This window comes from Salminus brasiliensis, chromosome 11 (genome assembly GCF_030463535.1).
Source record: "Salminus brasiliensis chromosome 11, fSalBra1.hap2, whole genome shotgun sequence".
NCBI classification, from domain to species: domain Eukaryota; kingdom Metazoa; phylum Chordata; class Actinopteri; order Characiformes; family Bryconidae; genus Salminus; species Salminus brasiliensis.
In genome coordinates this window covers 586,720-604,560 of record NC_132888.1, presented here as the reverse complement: position 1 = coordinate 604,560, position 17,841 = coordinate 586,720, and the positions used below count along the sequence as shown (strand labels likewise).

Genomic DNA, 17,841 nt, shown 5'->3' with positions numbered 1-17,841 from the left:
GAGATCTGAAGCGAGTGTGTGATGATTTAAATATGAAGTTAGCACCATGCTAATCGATGTACATATGTTTCCACTGGTCATTAGCTACATTAGCCTCACAGCTCCAGCGTAAAACTAAAAAAGCCGTCTTCAGGTAACAGATTTGTCCTGGCTGATCGACTACATTAGGGAGAATTTGGAGGGCCTGTGTAAGTGGGGTTTGCTGAACTATCACTTTAAGTACGAGGGGAGTAACAGGCTCTGTTCCAGCGTGGGTTCACTCAGGCCTCCGTGGCTCCTTTCAGCTGCTCCAGTTCGGCCTCCACTACGGGCTGTGGGGCTCGTTTACGCTGGAAAAGTGCTGCTATCTCCTCGAACGTCTTCCCCTTCGTCTCGGGCACTCGGAGAGCAGTGAACAGGGTAAAAACGAAGAGGAGCACCACGAAGATTATGAAGACGTACTGCCCGCAGTATTCCTGCAGAGAGAAGGTCCAGATGTCAGAGGCCCGTGGGCAGAGCAGCTGCTTTATACAGTGGACAGGATTTACACAATACTGCTGTGAGGCTTAATAAGGAGGGTCGGTAGATAAGCTAACGCCAGATACTGTTAACATCAACGTTTACGAATTGGTTTAGTGTAACCATGGAAATGGGTTTATTGTAACTATGGAAATGTGTGTAACATAACTATGGAAATAAGTGTAATGTAACTATGGAAATGGGTGTAGTGTAACTATGAAAATAGGTGTAATGTAACTATGGAAATGGGTGTAGTGTAACTATGGAAATAGGTGTAGTGTAACTATGGAAATGGGTGTAGTGTAACTATGGAAATAGGTGTAGTGTAACTATGGAAATGGGTGTAGTGTAACTATGGAAATAGGTGTAGTGTAACTATGGAAATGGGTGTAGTGTAACTATGGAAATAGGTGTAATGTAACTATGGAAATGGATGTAGTGTAACTATGGAAATAGGTGTAATGTAACTATGGAAATGGGTGTAGTGTAACTATGGAAATAGGTGTAATGTAACTATGGAAATGGGTGTAGTGTAACTATGGAAATAGGTGTAATGTAACTATGGAAATGGGTGTAGTGTAACTATGGAAATAAGTGTAATTTAACTATGGAAATGGGTGTAGTGTAACTATGGAAATAGGTGTAGTGTAACTATGGAAATGGATGTAGTGTAACTATGGAAATAGGTGTAATGTAACTATGGAAATGGGTGTAGTGTAACTATGGAAATAAGTGTAATGTAACTATGGAAATGGGTGTAGTGTAACTATGGAAATAGGTGTAGTGTAACTATGGAAATGGATGTAGTGTAACTATGGAAATTAGTGAAGTGTAACTATGGAAATTGGTGTAGTGTAACTATGGAAATTAGTGAAGTGTAACTATGGAAATTGGTGTAGTGTAACTATGGACATTAGTGTAATGTAACTATGGAAATGGGTGTTGTGTAACTATAGAAATAAGTGTAATGTAACTATGGAAATGGGTGTTGTGTAACTATAGAAATAAGTGTAATGTAACTATGGAAATGGATGTAGCGTAACTATGGAAATAAGTGTAATGTAACTATGGATATGGGTGTAGTGTAACTATGGAAATGGGTGTAGTGTGACAGACAGACAGACAGAAAGACAGCTCCTTTTACAACCTCCTCCCCTAATGACTGACCAAATCTGACCCCCCTGAAGCAAACCCCGCAGGACGTCTCCAGCGTGTCCTACCTCGATATAAGGGAAGGAGATGCCGATGATGAAGTTGCTGGTCCAGTTGCAGCAGCCAGCCAAGGCAATAGCCGCAGGCCGAGGCCCCTGGCTGAAGAGCTCGGCCACAATGAACCATGGGATTGGCCCCGGCCCCATCTCAAAGAAGCACACAAACAGGAAGATGGCCGACATGCTCAGGTAGCTCATCCAGGGGTACGTGGACTGAGGAGAGAACAGGAGAAAAGGTGTCAGACCCGGCTGGAATACACCAACAGAACCAGCAGATAGGGTGATGGTGTAAAGGGGTGACCAGATAAACAGCCGATGGGGTGATGGGGCAGTGAGACAGTGGGATAAAGGGTGGTTGCAGCGATTGGGCGATGGGATCATTGGCAGATGGGGCAAAGAGCAGATGGATTGACTGGGCAAAGGGGTAGTTGATCGATGGGGCAGTGACTCAAAGGGCGCAGAGTTGATCGATGGGACGTTGGGATGATAAAATAATTGGCAGGTGGGGTACTTGGGCAATGGGCCGTGTAGGCAATGGGGTAATGGTGCAAAGGGTTGATGGGGTAATTGGGTGGTGCAGTGATTGGGAGATTTGGCGAAGGGCAGCTGAAATGACTGGACGATGGGATAATTGGTGGAGGGGGCAATGGCAAAAATGGGTTATGGGGTAATTGGGTGAGGCAATTATTGGGGGATGGTGCAATGGGGTGATTTGGTGATGGATCAATTGGGCAATGGAGCTATGGTGCAAGTGGTTGATGAAGCGAAGGGGTAAAAGGGGAGATTTCACTTCCTATACTGAACAACGGTTCTCCTCTGACAGCGTCCAGAAAGGTCAGTGTGAATTCCTCTGGGATCTTACCAGGTGAATGAGTCCAACGGTCATTCCCACTGCACACAGACACATCCCCGCCAGCCCGACCAGCATCAGCGTCCGTCTGCCCACCCGGTCAACCATAACTACCTGCAAAACAAAAAGACACATAATAACATAATAACAGTACAGCCAAAACAATCAAATCTATCATACTGCAGTCTATTAATCAGCACACACATACACATACACACACACACACACACACATACACACACACACACACACACACACACACACATACACACACACACACACACACACGTTCGTACTTATGATGTTTGTGTGAGTTTATGAACCATAATCCATTGGACACAACCATTTTAACTCTCTTCATCCCTTAGAATTAAAAAGGCTTTGTTCTGATTGGCTCTTAAAAAGCAGTTCAAGCTGAAACGTGCATGGTCTAAATAAACAGCTGTAGGATGAATGGGCGGGGCTAAGCAAACTGCTGTAGGATAATTGGGCGGGGCTAAATAAACTGCTGTAGGATGAATGGGTGGGGCTAAATAAACTGCTTTAGGGTGAATGGGCAGGGTTAAACAAGCTGCTGTAGGATGAATGGGAGGGGCTAATTAAACTGCTCTTGGGTGCGTGGGCGGGCTAAATACACTGCGATATGATAAATAGGCGGGGCTAAATACACTGCTGTATGATGAATGGGAGAGGCTAAACAAACTGCTGTAAGATGAAGGAGCAGGGCTAAATACACTGTAATATGATAAATGGGCGGGGCTAAATAAACTGCTGTAGGGGAAATGGGCGGGGCTTAATAAAGTGCTGTAGGGGAAATGGGCGGGGCTTAATAAAGTGCTGTAGGATGAATGGGTGGGGCTAAATAAACTGCTGTAGGATGAATGGGTGGGGCTAAATAAACTGCTGTAGGGGAAATGGGCGGGGCTTAATAAAGTGCTGTAGGATGAATGAGCAGGGCTTAATACACTTCTGTATGATAAATGGGTGGGGCTAAATTAAACTGCTGTAGGATGAATGGTGGAGCTAAAGTGCTGTAGGCTGAATGGGTGGAGCTAAACGAATGAATGCCAAATGGGCAGGGCTAAGCTGCTAAAGACTAAACCCTGGAGGTCTCTTTCATCATCAGTGAGTGGCGTGTGGGTGTGTGCTTGCTGACTGCCCTTGAACCACTGCAGAAGCTGGCTGTGCTCCACATGTGGTCAGAGAGCAAACAGCACTCATCCGCCTCCCTCTCTACACCCTCTTACACACACACCTGCACCCCCACCACGCTGGATCTGAACCATATCAGCAGGCACACACACACACACACACACACACACACACACACACACGAGCGGCAGTGTGAGTTACAGCACTGGATAACCCACATTACTGTACCTACACTGTTAGCTGCCCTCTGACCTCATGACTACACCCTGGACAGTCACTGAGTTCTTCACCGCTGTGGACCGGGTCCTCACAGCGGGAATACACACCAAGCCTGTTCGCAGCTACAGCTACTCTTCCCAGATTACACACATTAAACTGAACTAGGGGCAGTGAGCACACACACACACCCAGAGCGGTGGGCAGCCAACTCCAGCGCCCGGGGAGCAGAGAGGGTAAAGGGCCTTGCTCAAGGGCCCAACAGTGGCAGCTTGCCGAGCCCGGGAATCGAACCCACTACCCTGTTATCAATAGCCCGGCGCTCTAACCGCTGAGCACCACTGCCCCAGGGTCTAGCTTGTGCCACCATAACAGATCTGAACATTTAAGGCATGGACTCCACAAGACCTCTGAAGGTGTCATGCTGTGGTCTTTGAAGCACCAAGACTAACATCAGCTACAGATCCTGTAAGTCCTGTCAATTGTGAGGTGGGCGGAGCCTCCATGAGCATCAGTCAGTCTTAGGCATCCACCAGTTGTCTTTCCTTACATTTGGTAGGTACTGACCTCTGCGTACCGGGAGGGAACACCCCACATTGGGTCTGGAGGTCTGTTCATTTAAGATCACTAATATTTACATTAATAGTTGCAATAATGCACAATAAACCGTAACCCCCCTGTTTCCTCTGAACTAATTCAGAGTCATTCTGAAGCTTAATGCACAGCGATTCAACGATTCAACTGAGATGTCCTAATCAGAACTGGACCTCAATATACCGCTGATCTGTGATCCCTAAATACACTGCTCAAAAAAATAAAGGGAACACTTAAACAACACAATATAACTCAAACTTCTGTGAAATCAAACTGTCCACTTAGGAAGCAACACTGATTGACAATCAGTTTCACATGCTGTTATGCAAATGGAATAGACAACAGGTGGAAATTACTGGCAATTAGCAAGACACACTCAATAAAGGAGTGGTTCTGCAGGTGGGGACCATAGACCACGTCTCAGTACCTATGCTTTCTGGCTGATGTTTTGATCACTTTTGAATGTTGGTGGTGCTTTCACACTCGTGGTAGCATGAGACAGACTCTAAAACCCACACAAGTGGCTCAGGTAGTGCAGCTCATCCAGGATGGCACACCAATGCGAGCTGTGGCAAAAAGGTTTGCAGCGTAGTGTTCAGAGGCTGGAGGCGCAACAGGAGACAGGCCAGTACACCAGGAGACGTGGAGGAAGCCGTAGGAGGGCAACAACCCAGCAGCAGGACCGCTACCTCCGCCTTTGTCCAAGGAGGAACAGGAGGAGCACTGCCAGAGCTCTGCAAAATGACCTCCAGCAGGCCACAAATGTGCATGTGTCTGCACAAACGGTTAGAATGAGGATGAGGATGGTATGAGGGCCTGACATCCACAGATGGGGGTTGTGCTCAAATTGGCCACTGGTGCCCTGTGCTCTTCAAAGATGAAAGCAGGTTCACACTGAGCACATGTGACAGACGTGACAGAGTCTGGAGAGCGATCTGCTGCCTGCAACATCCTTCAGCATGACCGGTTTGGCAGTGGGTCAGTAATGGTGGTGGGGTGGCATTTCTTTGGAGGGCTGCACAGCCCTCCATGTGCTCGCCAGAGGTAGCCTGACTGCCATTAGGTACTGAGATGAGATCCTCAGACCCCTTGTGAGACCATATGCTGGTGCGGTTGGCCCTGGGTTCCTCCTAATGCAGGACAATGCTAGACCTCATGTGGCTGGAGTGTGTCAGCAGTTCCTGCAAGATGAAGGCATTGAAGCTATGGACTGGCCCGCACGTTCCCCAGACCTAAATCCGCTCCATCCACCAACGTCACGTTGCACCACAGACTGTCCAGGAGTTGGCGGATGCTTTAGTCCAGGTCTGGGAGGAGATCCTCATCAGGAGCATGCCCAGGCCTTGTAGGGAGGTCATACAGGCACGTGGAGGCCACACACAATACTGAGCCTCATTTTGACTTGTTTTAAGGACATTATATCAGAGTTGGATCAACCTGTAGTGTGTTTTTCCACTTTAATTTTGTGTGCGACTCCAAATCCAGGCCTCCATTGGTTAATAAACTTGATTTCTATTGATGATTTTTGTGTGATTTTTTTGTCAGCACATTCAACTGAAGTATTCAATGAGAATATTTCATTCATTCAGATCTAGGATGTGTTATTTGAGTGTTCCCTTTATTTTTTTGAACAGTCTATAAACCCCTCCTGATGTTTGAGCTGTTGATGTGTTTTTACTGTAGGTGAGATTACAGCGCAGCTCTGTGGCCGAGCCGCTCGGCCCTCTAACCGAGGTGTTTGAATAAAGGCAGCTCTGATCGGATTGGAAAGAAAAGCACTCCTCTGTTGCCTAGCAGTGAGTCCCGGGTTCCCCGGCAGCAGTGTTTATCTTTGCATTAGCATGTTCTCACCGAGACCAGGGTGAAGACCGTGTTCACCACCCCCACTCCGATGGTGGCGTAGACCGGCTGGGCCACGCCTGCTTTGTGGAAAATGGATGTGGAGTAATAAAAGATCTGGAAATAAAAAAACAAATGTTATTGTTGTGGAAGCCATAAAGCAGCGATCACAGCGAGCTGCTCCATAAAACAGCCGTATAAAAGATCACACCGCGTTGATCCCGGAGAACTGCTGCGACAGGTGCATCATCAGAGCCACGAAGAGCTGCTGGCGGTAGGCCGAGGAGCCCAGCAGCCGAGGGATGGACACGTGCGCCTCCTTCATGACCTCCTCTTTCTCCGCCTGCATTTCTGCCATGTCTTTGGAGGTGTCGTAATCTTCTCCTTTAAGGCGCTTTAAACCTGCCGGGAGACAAGACACCAAACACCGGGGTTCACTCTCCTGCACGAATGTCCTCCTCAACACTCACCAACGCTCCTGGATCTGCTCAGGTTTCAGACTCTATCTATCAGAGGGTATCAGACGTATGGTGATATCACAGTTAGCAATACTGTATTCATCCTCAAAAACACAGTATTTGTTTTAATGAAAAGTGTTGTGCGTAAGCTCTGACCACTAGAGGGCAGTGCTGCACTCTGTCATCAGGATTGAATTAAAAATATTGAAATATTGATATTCAGGTTTTATGCAGATGATGTTGTGTTGTTTTTATGACAGTTTTCCTACAATCTGATTGTCTTGCTTATGGTATCGCAATGTATCACAGTATACTGTATCGTAGGTCCTGTATCATGATACGCATGGTATCACCAGGTTCTTGCCAACACACATCTCAATTTTCAGGCTCTACTAACCACAGACCAAGTCTGAAATCTAACAGGTGTTCTAACAGACTCAGGTCTCACCTTCTCCAGCCTTATCAAAGCAATCACCAAAAGATCATAATCATCTAAGAAACATCGCCAGAATCAAGGTCTGGAGTCCCGAAAAGATCTAGAGAAGATCATCCATGCCTTCATCTCCTGTAGAGTGGACTACTGTAATGGTGTCTTACTGGACTTCCTGAGAAGACCATTACACAGCTACAGCTCATTCAGAGCGCTGCTGCTGGACCAGGAGAGCCGAGCCCATCTCTCCAGCTCTCACATCTTTCCTCTGAGCTGGGATTAAAGTGCTGCTACTGGTCTATGAATCCCTGAATGATTTCAGCCCACAAAACATCTCAGACATGTGCTTTCTTATGCTGCCCCAACTGGAACAAACTGCCAGGAGATCTTAGATGTGCCTCAAATTTAAGTAATTACCTTTATTTTCACCTCCTTTTAGGTTTTTACTGCACGGTTGCTGCAGCTGTGTGTTCTTTAATGAAGCGTCATTAACTCCTGGAGGGTTAAAAAGCTTGCTCTCTCAGCTCAGACTGATTAACAGCTCAGAGGCCGGTATTACCTCAGAGTGAAGGCAGTGAGTAAATGACTCGAGGGCATGTACATGTTCTCCTAAGCTTTATCAACTGCTGCAGGTTTTACAGTTGTGCTAGCACAGCTCTCCCAAGGGCTGACTGGCAGCTTAGGGGCTGGTCTTACTTTGAATCCTGTTTGCTGTCCATTATATCGAGTTCATTTTTAAAAAATAAATTCTTTAATTTTTATGTCTGTGTTATGTCCCGTATAAACTTGTGAAAAATGACAGATTCTGGAGTAAAACTGAGCTCACTGATCCTCAGTAATGAGAAGCCTGAAGTTCAGGCCTGGAATTGTGTTTCTAAAAGTAGGTTAAAATAAAGACTTTTTTATTGCGCCTGAACTTGATAAGATCCTGTACCTTCTTTATTTGATTTCCAATAAAAGCAGACTGTAATGACTTGCAATTACAATATGACCTGCAGACCAATACTCCTTAAAGTCCAATACGTCATCTAGATAAGCTAGAAATCTAGACTTATTAAAATTATCTTTTTTATCAGAATTCTTAAATTCTGTAAACATCTAGATCTAGACTAAGCCCTTCACAAGTACAGTTTACCATGACTGATCCCTGCTTAGTCCCACCTGCAGTTAACTCGTTAATTCTGTTTAATAATAATAATCTCATCCTAACAAACTGCAGCGGAAATCAGCAGAACCTAACAGAGTCAACGTCACCCAGGTTAGTGTTGACTGCTGAAGGTTAGACACAGACTGTGGAGAGACCACCCAGCCCTCGTCTTCTCAGGTAGAGCCTCGGGAGTCTGATGAACTTCATCTCTCTGTGACAAACGATGGACCTTATAATAATAAGCCCTGCATAAGGAATGCTCTGGTGACTTTGTTGGTAGTGCTAAGGGTTAATAAATAAATCAATAAATAAATAAACAACACTAAGCTTCAAAGATTACGCAACAGTCAGCTTCAAGTGTTCTGGTTCCTTCAAACCCTCGACTGATTAGTCTTCCCACAACACACAGCGCATCCCGAAAGAACACAGTCAACATCAGTTAGCTGCTCGTACCAGCTGCCCCGCTCGTTTAGGCCCGTTTATGGTCCACATCTTTTAAGAAACCACGTCCAAAAGACACGCTGTGCTACTCGCTTTGTTAGCTGTGCCTTCAGTAACTTCGGTAACCGTCTCGTCACATGACCTCACTGCTAACAATGAGGACATTAAATGTAAAGATTCAGGCCTAGACTCCTGGAATTCCTGGACACAGATGGAATTCTGCCTGTAACTAATTTGTGCCGCGAACACACACACCCGGAGTGGTGGGCATCCGGGAAGCAGAGAGCGTAAAGGGCCCAACAGTGGCAGCTTGCCAAGCCCAGGTATCGAACCCACAACACTGTTATCAGTAGCCTGGAGCTCTAACCGCTGAGCACCACTGCCCAACATTGTTTCTGCCCAGTTATTTAGTGTAAATAAATACTGCCATGCCCACAAAGAAGTGGCCTCTTCTTCAGAAATTCCTTCTTGGAATTTTCCATTCCACCTTAAATGGTGCAGAATATAAATGCAGCACAATTTTAATTTGAAAATAAATCATTAATACTTACTAGCAAAACTGAAATGTCTAAAATCTCTATCTCTAAATTTATATTCACTTTATGTACATCAATGAGCCAAAACATTATGACTGATGATAACGGTGTGGTATCAGAGCTGCATGTGGAGGTCTCTGGATGTGGAGAAATGGGAAGCATCAAGAGCTGAGACACTTTAATGAGGGTGCCTGCCAAGCCAGCAGGGGGCTCCCAGTCACCAGTGGTGAGTACCTATTGACAGTGGTCCAAGGAGCGACAGCACGTACCACTCATAATGGTCATAATGTTTTGGCTCATCAGAGTGTACAGGGGAGTGGGGTTAAGTGATTAGCAGGCTGGCATACTTTTGCAGGCCTCCTCCTTCTTGCCCAGTCTGATGTAGAGGTAGCGCGGGCTCTCCGGGCAGAGGGGTAGCAGCACACACTGCAGAACCGCGATCGCTCCAGACAGACCCAGCAGCAAATGCCACATGTCATCATTACCCAGCAGGAAGTCCAGGCCCAGCACCTACAGCAAGCACAGGCAGACACCTGTTTTACCAGTTGTCAGAAGAGTTTGGGTCTAAAATGTCTCATATTTACTAATGGTGGAGGAATACATGCACATAACCCTGGCCCTAATCATAATCCTTTCCTTCACCCTGACCCTGACCCTGACCTTAATCCTAATCCTAACCTTAATCTTAATCCTTTTCCCTAATCTTAACCCTTTACCTAATCATAATCTTAATCCTAATTTGACTCCTAATCTTACTCCTAATCCTAACCCTGACCTTAATCCTAATCTTAACCCTATTCATAATCTTAACCATAACCCTATCTTTAATCCTAACATAGCCTTAAGCTAAACCTGAGTCCAGTTCCAGGCTGGGGTCAGCAGTGTGCAGTATGGGGAAGTGGTGTAGACCTGTCATCTGCTCAGTGATTCTCAGGTGAACCTTCCTCAGATGGTCAGATAAGACACGCCTCACACATCCTTTACTGCTCACTCGCCTCACCGCTGCTCTTTACAGTTTCTCCACACGGAGACTTTGGACCTGGGTCTAAACTGCATCCTGCCGGTCCTGAGCTCACCTGGCTGATAAGGATCCCTGTAACGATGGCGAGCTGATGGAGCGCTCCCAGAGCCCCTCTATACTTCAGCGGAGCGATCTCCCCAATGTACATCGGGACCAACCCAGACGACAAGCCTGAACACCAGAACACCATGAATAAATATCAATAATAATAATATTAATAATAATAATTATACAGTGGTTGCTGTACTGTTGCTAGAAGTTGCTATGCTAGTTTTACGCAGTTGCTATGGTAACAGGCTACAGGTGACTGCTGTGTAGTTTTGCTGTTCCATGTGGTTGCTATGCTGTTGCTATGCTGTTGTTACAGGGTCCCAGATGATCACTGTGCATTTGCTAGGTGGTTGCAATGTTGTTACAACTGCTATGCTATGCTATACAAGTGCTATGATGTCTGAGGTTGTTGCTATGTGGTTGCTAGGCAGTTGTTATGGTGTTTATCTTACCGCAGTAGAAGCCCATGATTGCCCGGCCGGAGATCACCATGATGTGAGGACTGCCCATCTTAGCCAGACCCATCAGCAGACTGGCCACTACAGCCAGGATATTCAACACCAACATGCCCTTAATCCTGAGAGAGACAACACACCAAGTAATGATTCACATTCACTCACTCACTTTTAATGATTCACATTCACTCACTCACTTTTAATGATTCACATTCACTCACTCACTTTTAATGATTCACTCACTCACTTTTAATGATTCACATTCACTCACTCACTTTTAATGATTCACATTCACTCACTCACTTTTAATGATTCACATTCACTCACTTTTAATGATTCACATTCACTCACTCACTTTTAATGATTCACATTCACTCACTCACTTTTAATGATTCACATTCACTCACTCACTTTTAATGATTCACTCACTCACTTTTAATGATTCACATTCACTCACTCACTTTTAATGATTCACATTCACTCACTCACTTTTAATGATTCACATTCGCTCACTCACTTTTAATGATTCACATTCACTCACTCACTTTTAATGATTCACTCACTCACTTTTAATGATTCACATTCACTCACTCACTTTTAATGATTCACATTCACTCACTCACTTTTAATGATTCACTCACTCACTTTTAATGATTCACATTCACTCACTCACTTTTAATGATTCACATTCACTCACTCACTTTTAATGATTCACATTCGCTCACTCACTTTTAATGATTCACATTCACTCACTCACTTTTAATGATTCACATTCACTCACTCACTTTTAATGATTCACATTCACTCACTCAGTTTTAATGATTCACATTCACTCACTCACTTTTAATGATTCAGTTGTGTAGCAGTAGTGTAGTGTAGTGTAGTGTAGTGTTGTGTAGCAGTAGTTAAGTGTAGTGTTGTGTAGCAGTAGTGTAGTGTAGTGTAGTGTAGTGTAGTGTAGTGTAGCAGTAGTGTAGTGTAGTGTTGTGTAGTGTTGTGGTGTGTAGCAGTAGTGTAGTGTAGTGTTGTGTAGTGTAGTGTTGTGTAGTGTAGTGTAGTGTAGTGTTGTGTAGCAGTAGTTAAGTGTAGTGTTGTGTAGCAGTAGTGTAGTGTTGTGGTGTGTAGCAGTAGTGTAGTGTAGTGTTGTGTAGTGTAGTGTAGTGTTGTGGTGTGTAGCAGTAGTGTAGTGTTGTGTAGTGTAGTGTTGTGTAGTGTAGTGTAGTGTTGTGGTGTGTAGCAGTAGTGTAGTGTTGTGTAGTGTAGTGTTGTGTAGTGTAGTGTAGTGGTGTATAGTGTAGCAGTAGTGTAGTGTGGTGTAGTGGTGTGTAGCAATAGTGTAGTGTAGTGTTGTGGTGTGTAGCAGTAGTGTAGTGTAGTGTAGTGTAGTGTAGTGGTGTGTAGCAATAGTGTAGTGTAATGTAGTGGTGTGTAGCAGTAGTGTAGTGTAGTGTAGTGTAGTGTAGTGGTGTGTAGCAATAGTGTAGTGTAGTGTAGTGGTGTGTAGCAGTAGTGTAGTGTAGTGTAGAGTAGTGGTGTGTAGCAGTAGTGTAGTGTAGTGTAGAGTAGTGGTGTGTAGCAGTAGTGTAGTGTAGTGTAGCAGTAGTGTAGTGTAGTGTAGAGTAGTGGTGTGTAGCAGTAGTGTAGTGTAGTGTAGAGTAGTGGTGTGTAGCAGTAGTGTAGTGTAGTGTAGAGTAGTGGTGTGTAGCAGTAGTGTAGTGTAGAGTAGTGGTGTGTAGCAGTAGTGTAGTGTAGTGTAGTGTAGTGTAGTGGTGTGTAGCAGTAGTGTAGTGTAGAGTAGTGGTGTGTAGCAGTAGTGTAGTGTAGTGTAGTGTAGTGGTGTGTAGCAGTAGTGTAGTGTAGAGTAGTGGTGTGTAGCAGTAGTGTAGTGTAGTGTAGTGTAGTGGTGTGTAGCAGTAGTGTAGTGTAGTGTAGTGTAGTGTAGTGGTGTGTAGCAATAGTGTAGTGTAGTGTAGTGGTGTGTAGCAGTAGTGTAGTGTAGTGTAGTGTAGTGGTGTGTAGCAGTAGTGTAGTGTAGTGTAGAGTAGTGGTGTGTAGCAGTAGTGTAGTGTAGTGTTGTGTAGTGTAGTGTAGTGTAGTGTAGTGGTGTGTAGCAGTAGTGTAGTGTAGTGTAGTGTAGTGTAGTGGTGTGTAGCAGTAGTGTAGTGTAGTGTAGAGTAGTGGTGTGTAGCAGTAATATAACGAGTAGTGGTGTGTAGTGTAGTGTAGTGTAGTGTAGTGGTGTGTAGCAGTTGTGTAGTGTAGTGTAGTGTAGTGGTGTGTAGCAGTAGTGTAGTGTAGTGTAGAGTAGTGGTGTGTAGCAGTAATATAACGAGTAGTGGTGTGTAGTGTAGTGTAGTGTAGTGTAGTGTAGTGTAGTGGTGTGTAGCAGTAGTGTAGTGTTGTGTAGTGTAGTGTAGTGTAGTGTAGTGGTGTGTAGCAGTAGTGTAGTGTAGTGTAGAGTAGTGGTGTGTAGCAGTAGTGTAGTGTTGTGTAGTGTAGTGTAGTGTAGTGTAGTGGTGTGTAGCAGTAGTGTAGTGTAGTGTAGTGTAGTGGTGTGTAGCAGTAGTGTAGTGTAGTGTAGTGTAGTGTAGTGGTGTGTAGCAGTAGTGTAGTGTAGTGTGGTGTAGTGTAGTGTAGTGTAGTGTGGTGTAGTGTAGTGTAGTGTAGTGTAGTGTAGTGTAGTGTGGTGTAGTGTAGTGTAGTGTAGTGTGGTGTAGTGTAGTGTAGTGTAGTGGTGTGTAGCAGTAGTGTAGTGTACTGTAGTGTGGTGTAGTGTAGTGTAGTGTAGTGTAGTGTAGTGTGGTGTAGTGGTGTGTAGCAGTAGTGTAGTGTAGTGTAGTGTAGTGTAGTGTAGAGTAGTGTTGTGTTACTATGTTAATTGTAAAGGATATTATATGATGGGGATTTTGTGTGTGTGTGTGTATATATGTGTGTGTGTGTGTGTGTGTGTATGTGTGTGTGTGTGTGTGTGTGTGTGTGTGTGTGTGTGTGTGTGTGTGTGTGTGTGTGTGTGTGTGGTTATTTTTTTAGCAAACTACTTAACCTTCCTCTGAGGTCAGCAATGAAGCCCACCATGAAGGAGGAGATGATCCCACCCACAGGAAACATGGCCACAGATAAGGACCAGTACATGGTCAGCGCAGGGTGGCTGAATTCCGGCTCAGGCTGGACGCTGGTGAAATTCTGTTGTTTATCAGACCTGAGTTCAGGACTAAACCCGAGAGAGCGAGCGTAGTGACCCTGGATGACCTGCAGCACCAGAGAAGGTGTATGAGAACACAGATGGAGAGTGTGTGACTGGTGGGGGGGAAAATGCCCAGATGCCAAAGCTCTGCTCTGATTGGCTGGTTTATTTCACTGTCAATGACTTACCAAACCCCCATATGCTATATGGACAAAAGTATTGGGACTCTTAATCATTAAATTTAGGTGTCTGATTCAGTCCCATTCAGCCACAGCTGTATAAACTCCAGCCTCTAGTCCTGCAGTCTGTCTTTCTTCCACACATCAGTGAAAGAACGGGAGTAGTGTAGCCCCCCAGTACAGGTTTGGCCCTGATGCATAAAGCTGTAGTGACCCCCTGGTTCCAGTAGGCGGCAGAACTGGAGTGGGGTCAGTGATGTCAGCGTTAGTGCTGCTTCTGTGTGTGAGGGTGGGATCACTGACCTCTTGGGGGGCATTGATGACCCCTAAGTTGTAGCCATACTGCAGAGATCCGAGAGCAGCCGCAAACACAGCCAGGGCCAGAGTACCTGTCAGCTGCTGTAGGGCACACACATACACACACACACACACACACACACACACACAATCAATACACCACTGATCATGTTTATTGATCCATGTATGTTTCTATCTGTCTGTCTAATTGTTATTATTATTATTATTATTATTATTATTAATAATAATAATAATGTATTGTTCATATTGAGTATTTTAGGTGTGTAAATGCCGCAGTTTGCTGACTCTCACTCTGAGGTTATTAAGCTGCATGTTTTCCTGCTGAGTTTCCTGATTCAGCCACTAAGAGTTTGATCATTAGCTGATGAGCTCAGATCAGGTGAGTTAGGAAAGCGGTCAGTACTCATTATGAACTACGCACATGCATTGACCTTGCAAGACCCTCTGCTTTAAGGAACTGTCGTATCCAGTACAGTATAATTTAATACCCATAAATACATCATCTTTAATAAATCTATAAATGTGATTTTATGCCAGGTTTCATTGCATTTCTGATCCAACCACCAGATAATTCCTCTGTTCTACAGGTGAAAGCAGTTGAATGGTCCTCGGCTGATTGGAACGGTGCTGTGTGTGGTGTGGGAGGTAGAGCCAGTATGAATGAATGGATAATAAAGAGAGAGCTGCTTCAGGATCAATACTCCTGATTAGCGTGATCACCCTGATTGATGTGGAGAACGATAGAATCAGATTAGTCTGAAGTTTCAGAGACTGATCAGTTCTGGAACAGCTGATGGAAACAGCACAGCTCAACCCTAATCAGAACTTTATATATAAATTTAGATATAACATTAAATTAAATTTTAAACACAACTTTGAACATAATGGTTACATTTAATATTTTATCACAATCCATATAATGACTTAATATTGTTCATGATTGCTTTGAATGTATCTATTATTGTTACATTAAAACATTAACAGTAAAATAATTTAAACAGCACTTTAGATAAGTTTTTTATTTAAAATAGTAACTCATTTAAACAGTACTTTTAATAGAACTTTCAATAGAATGTTCAGTAGAATTGTCAGTTACAAGTTGAAGTTCAAATAGAGCTTTAAAGAGAGAAACATTCATAGATTTAAACAAAAACTTTAAACAGAACTTTAGATAAAACAGAAATAGAAATAAAAATTAAGTAAAACCTTAAAAAGAGCTTCAAATAGAACTTTAAATAGAACTTTAAATAGAACTTCAAATAGAACTTTAAATAGAACTTCAAATAGAACTTTAAATAGAACTTTAAATAGAACTTTAAATAGAACTTTTAATAAAACTAAAAAGACCTTTAAAAGAACTTTAGATGACTTTAAACAGAAATGTTAATATAAAATTGACTAAAACTTTAAACAGAACTTTAGATAACTTTATTCGAAATAGATTATTCAACAAAACTTTAAAAATAACTTTCAGTTGAACTTTTAATAAATCTTATCTATAACTTCAAACAGCACTTTAAAGGAAGTTTAACTGCATTTCTGTTTTAACCTCAGAATAATTCATCTGTTCTACAGTTAAAGGCAGGTGGAATTGACCTCAGCTGATTTTAATGTCAGTTTGAACTGAGTGTCAGAATTATCTGGACATTCAGGTCAGAAATGTGAAACTGAGATACAGCACACACACACACACACACACACACACACACACACAAACACACACTCTACACTCACACTAATGTGCTCTTACACAGGGGCGCACAGAGAGTGTATATCAGTGAGAGTTCAGAGTTTTCTACAGTAAATATTAATAATCATGTTAGAACGGAATGGCTAAGTTCTAAAAGCCCCTCCTGAACAGCTGACCTGCCTGCCTCAGATAACTCCGCTGTCACATGTTACTCTGTGCTCTGCACCGGTCAGGGACAGGTGAAAAAAATAGAAGTACAGCAAAGTCGAATAAAAAATAATAAATAAATAAAAAATCCCCAAATATCAGATCTACTGTTTCCACCCACAGAAATCAGCTGAATATGGAAGGATATTTTACCTTCTCCATGTTGGCCAGATGGTGCAGAGCGAAGCTGCTGAGCTGGAGATAACTGAAGCTCCAAGGTTCCCCTGCTCTGTTTTTCCAATAGCAGGTAAATGATCAATCCCGTCTGGATCATGCCTCGGCCACACTGAGCCCACGTTAAAGGAGCTGCACATTGACCACCTGATAGTGGAGAGTTCATCTGTACACACATTTATTCTGAACCAAGCGCCGCAGGAGCCCTTTATCAGCCTCCCCTCCACCATAAACTACCTGCAGCTCTAATATCTGCTCATTCCGCCCGGCTGTGTGAGCTGATGACCACGCTGTGTGATGTAATACCTCCACAACTGGGAAGCCTTACAGCAGATAAAGTCTCTATGATACCGAGCCCGGCTTACACAAAGCACACACACTCACACACTCACACACTCACACTCTCTCTCCCAGAACAGCGTTAAACACTCACTGCAGACAATATTCCATACTCTTCATTTCGGCCTGGTTTCTAATCTTCCAGCACTGTACAGTATTGTCATATCTGGAATGTTATGAGCATGTAATAATCTAATATGGTTCCTTTTGCATTTTATTATACATTATTTTATAATAATGTAATTGTTACATTTGAGGTTTTATTATAAAGCATGGGATAACAATCTCATTATATTTCACATTTAATATTTTTTACATTTTAAATGTATTCTAATTGTTTTATTATTCATTTTAACATCATACAGTTTATTATAAACCATGTAATAACCAGGTTATTAAATGTTATTATAACATTTGAAGTAACAATTGTTACATTTAATATTTTATTATAAAACAAGTAATAAAACAAGACTGTTACATTTATTAAATCAATAGTGATGCAGTTATGTTTAACATTGTGTTCTATTGTTGCATTATTGTATAATATCGTTAACCGTTATGAAGATATTTAATATTGTTATGTTTAGTAACAGTTTGTAATATATATGTAATAGTTTCATCATGGCTTTAAATTGAATAAAAGTAAAAATGAAAGTGTTATAACTGGTTATGTACTTGTTGACAGTTAGCAATATTGTAATATTAGAAACCAGCCCATAACATCATACTCCTGTGGCATTTTATTACCAAACACTTAATAATGTAAAATGGTTGTTTCTGGTGATTGTAATCATGTAATAATGCAATAACTTCATTTCCAGCAAGATTTAATTCAATAAAGGTATTTAATC

The 17,841-nt window shown here is 43.1% G+C and overlaps 1 protein-coding gene across 1 annotated transcript; it reads right to left on the bottom strand.

Moving 5' to 3' along the window:
- Positions 1 to 260: 260 nt before the first annotated feature.
- slc2a2 (solute carrier family 2 member 2) lies at positions 261 to 16,791 on the bottom strand. The gene is given in 12 exon segments (XM_072691230.1): positions 261 to 455; positions 1,719 to 1,922; positions 2,572 to 2,673; positions 6,373 to 6,477; positions 6,572 to 6,762; positions 9,720 to 9,882; positions 10,449 to 10,564; positions 10,897 to 11,021; positions 13,943 to 14,148; positions 14,566 to 14,661; positions 16,631 to 16,647; positions 16,650 to 16,791. Coding segments are annotated over 12 exon segments (1,662 nt in total).
- Positions 16,792 to 17,841: the final 1,050 nt, after the last annotated feature.